Source organism: Berghia stephanieae, chromosome 2 (genome assembly GCF_034508935.2).
Source record: "Berghia stephanieae isolate SIO BIC M18660-M18661 chromosome 2, UCSD_Bste_1.3, whole genome shotgun sequence".
NCBI classification, from domain to species: Eukaryota; Metazoa; Mollusca; class Gastropoda; order Nudibranchia; family Aeolidiidae; genus Berghia; species Berghia stephanieae.
Window position 1 is genome coordinate 20,328,413 of NC_088361.1, and position 3,695 is coordinate 20,332,107.

The 3,695-nt window shown below is 38.2% G+C and overlaps 1 protein-coding gene across 3 annotated transcripts in view; it reads left to right on the forward strand.

The window, feature by feature from the left end:
* The window catches only part of LOC144964453 (guanine nucleotide-binding protein G(i) subunit alpha-2-like), a 155,767-nt gene extending 152,412 nt beyond the window's left edge, over positions 1–3,355 (forward strand). For 2 of the 3 annotated variants that reach the window (XM_078898730.1, XM_078898729.1), the window contains exon 9: positions 1,665–1,972. In XM_078898730.1, the coding sequence (XP_078754856.1) occupies positions 1,665–1,849 (185 nt within the window). In that variant the 3' untranslated portion in view covers positions 1,850–1,972. Of the gene's footprint in view, positions 1–1,664 lie in introns of all 3 variants that reach the window. The other variant, XM_078898731.1, reaches the window with a different exon arrangement.
* Positions 3,356–3,695: the final 340 nt, after the last annotated feature.

Here is a 3,695-nt window from a genome sequence, read left to right on the forward strand (position 1 = left end):
ACACATTTTCAGGGGACCTATTTGTACACATTTTCAGAGGACCTATTTGTACTCATTATCAGGAGACCTATTTGTACACATTATCAGGGGACCTATTTGTACACATTATCAGGGGACCTATTTGTACACATTATCAGGGGACCTATTTGTACACATTATCAGGGGACCTATTTGTACACATTATCAGGGGACCTATTTGTACACATTATCAGGGGACCTATTTGTACACATTATCAGGGGACCTATTTGTACACATTATCAGGGGACCTATTTGTACACATTATCAGGGGACCTATTTGTACACATTATCAGGGGACCTATTTGTACACATTATCAGGGGACCTATTTGTACACATTATCAGGAGACCTATTTGTACACACCATCTGGGGACCTATTTGTACACATTATCAGGAGACCTATTTGTACACATTATCAGGAGACCTATTTGTACACACCATTTGGGGACCTATTTGTACACATTATCAGGGGACCTATTTGTACACATTATCAGGAGACCTATTTGTACACATTATCAGGGGACCTATTTGTACACATTATCAGGAGACCTATTTGTACACATTATCAGGAGAGCTATTTGTACACATTATCAGGAGACCTATTTGTACACATTATCAGGGGACCTATTTGTACACATTATCAGGAGACCTATTTGTACACATTATCAGGAGACCTATTTGTACACATTATCAGGAGACCTATTTGTACACATTATCAGGGGACCTATTTGTACACATTATCAGGAGACCTATTTGTACACATTATCAGGAGACCTATTTGTACACATTATCAGGAGACCTATTTGTACACATTATCAGGGGACCTATTTGTACACATTATCAGGGGACCTGTTTGTACACATTATCAGGGTTTCTTTGGACATACTTTCTCGGGTTTTATTCATTTCATAAGAATTTCTGTACACATTTTCTCATGGTTTAGTAACCCTCTCCTAGCCAACGACAGGAAAATTGTCACATTCATTACGATACAACCAACTATTTTATCATTTTATGCATCATAAAATTGAACGAAAATATTTTGTTACAGCTATAAAAACTTGACACTGTGTCGAAGATCTCATTTTGCTGAACAATATTACGTATAGAATGTACTTGTTACTTTTCTGTGTGGGTAAGATCAATCTATTTTTGTGTTGTGTGGGTGTGAAGTTTTGGGAAAAATGCTGGTATGGACAGAGTTAATTTGTGCACAATCTCTCATGTATTTTTTCACTTATGTATTTGATTTTCTAAAAATGTGATTAATATACTGATTGTGCAGCTATGTGGTCTTGTGTTATGCCACTCGCTTTCGGATCGGGAGTTTCTGGGTTCGAGCTTCGCTCGGCGCATAGTTGAATCCTCGGACAATGCTCTCTACTCGCATTCTCTCACCGTACTCAAGTGTAAAAGGAGGACCTAGCTGTTAACACCGTTGTGTCTGTCCGAAAAAAAAATAATTTGTAATATCGCCTAACAGGCGTCATATCTTGTCCTACATGTTAAGTATTGCTGTTGGCGAGGTACCCCTTGTGAAGCGCTTTGAGCACGTAGAGTGGATATTGCGCTATATAAAAGCTCAATTTTTTTAAAAATCATTTTCTGAAAATGTGATTTATCGTATTGATTTATTTCAACGTCAGGCGCCAACACCGTGGACCACAGTCTGAAGTACATCAAAGAACAATTCCTCCAAACCAAGCCAGCCACCAAGCTTCTCTACATCCACGTGTCTTGTGCCATTGACGTCACACTGATGAATGACGTGTTAGCCAGCACCATAGACAGTGTCGTAGACATCAATTTGAAGCGATCCAAGATGCTATGATGAGATTCCATCATAGGTTTGTTTCCGGTTCCGGTTTTGTCCCAAATGTAAAACATGAAATACATCACAACAAACCCGCTAAGATTTATTATAAGATATTAAATCGATATTTCATCCCCGCAATTCTCTCCTCATTTTATGATATTGTTATTATTACGATTCTTACACTCTTGTTTTTTTTTTTTTGGAATTTCGGACGTGTTCCCAGGCGCTGCACCAGCCTGCGAGATTGCGCTTTGGGAACAAAGTTCAAATTCCAAAACGCAAGAGTGTAAGAAATAGTATATTCTGCGCCTCAGTCGATTTTGATTTCGTCATCTTTGAATAAAAGACATGTTCAAAAACACTTGAATGATATTTCTATTTTAAGAATCTAATATTTAGTCAAATTTTACGCTTGATAATCTGACGTCACAAATTATTATTGTAAACTTGATATTATCCTAACGCAGTACTATTTATGGGGAAGTGGGGGGGGGGGGGGTGGAATAATGACGAATTTACCACGACTGAGAAATGACCACAAGCTAATTTATTATTCTTTCTGTAATTGTTTAGCACGATTAAATTTTAAGAATTGATTTTAATCACTGTTTCTTGACAACTTAAGATTGCGTTCGTCCTGGTATTGCAAGAACTAATATGGATAATCCATCAAATATTATACGTTGGTTGTCAACAACAATCAGCTATGTGGTCTCGTGGTATGACACTCGCTTTGGTCTAGGAAGGTCCTTGGTTCGAGCCTCACTCAGCGCATAGTTCAGTCATTGGAAAATGCTCTTTACTCACATTCTCTCACCGTACTCAGGTGGGTGTAAAATGAGTACCTGGTCGTTTACAGCCTTGTCTGTGTCCGAAGAAAAAAATTGTAATATCGCCTAACAGATGAGATAAAATTATTTTGAGTGTGGACCGTTAGTCAAAGGTCAAATGTACCCAGGTCTTTAAACTTTCAAATAGTTGTAATACCAATATTCTCAAAATAAGTAAGTTGGGCAAAGGTTTAGAAATCTTCATCAGCCACACAACGCAGAAGTCGAGTCTGTCCTCTTGCCCTCGTTTTGAGAGGGCAACAGTATTGATAAAATATTATATACAGTAACTAATGGTTCGTAGAGTACTCGCTTCACATGCAATGGGACAAGATCGATCCCGGGTGTAGTCGAGATTTTTTCTGATCCCCCCCCCCCCCCCCCCCCTGTCCTCCCAGCAGTTAATGGACAGTTGAGTCTGTTAGATTTGGAGGAAAGTACTTTGCGATAGACTTGCGTTGTATCCAAAGGATAGCAAGCAATTTGTATTGTCTGTTTCACGAGATAGAAACAGGGATAAACTCTGGCTCCATTGTCACAATGGCTCTGAAGGACTAATAATAAATAATGATGTGTGCTATTTTTGATCGAAACTCTATTATATTCGTCATGGAATATTTCAGAACTATACATTTTGTAAGAAGTGACCCAGTTTGTCTAGAAATTCCACATAACTTGATAGTAGTTTATTGTTAACACTCTTGATAATCACATTAAAAGGCATGACGAATAAGATGAGAAATTTGTAATAAAATTGACGAATGTTTGTGTTCCCTTTCTAAGATTGAGGGTGTGGTGCACACTGTCACGTGGCACAGAGTTGCACAATGTCACGTGGTACGGGGTCTATGTTTATCGAAATTGACATATCATTGTCGTATAAAGGTCTATGCTTATTTCAAAAATCGAAAAAGCCATTTAACCAATTAACTGCCGTACTCTGGGGGCAAACGCGAATTTAAAAATTTGGCCAGAAAACTCGTCCTTCAAATATCAATCGATTTAAATGACCCTCATCTTGGCAAAAACTC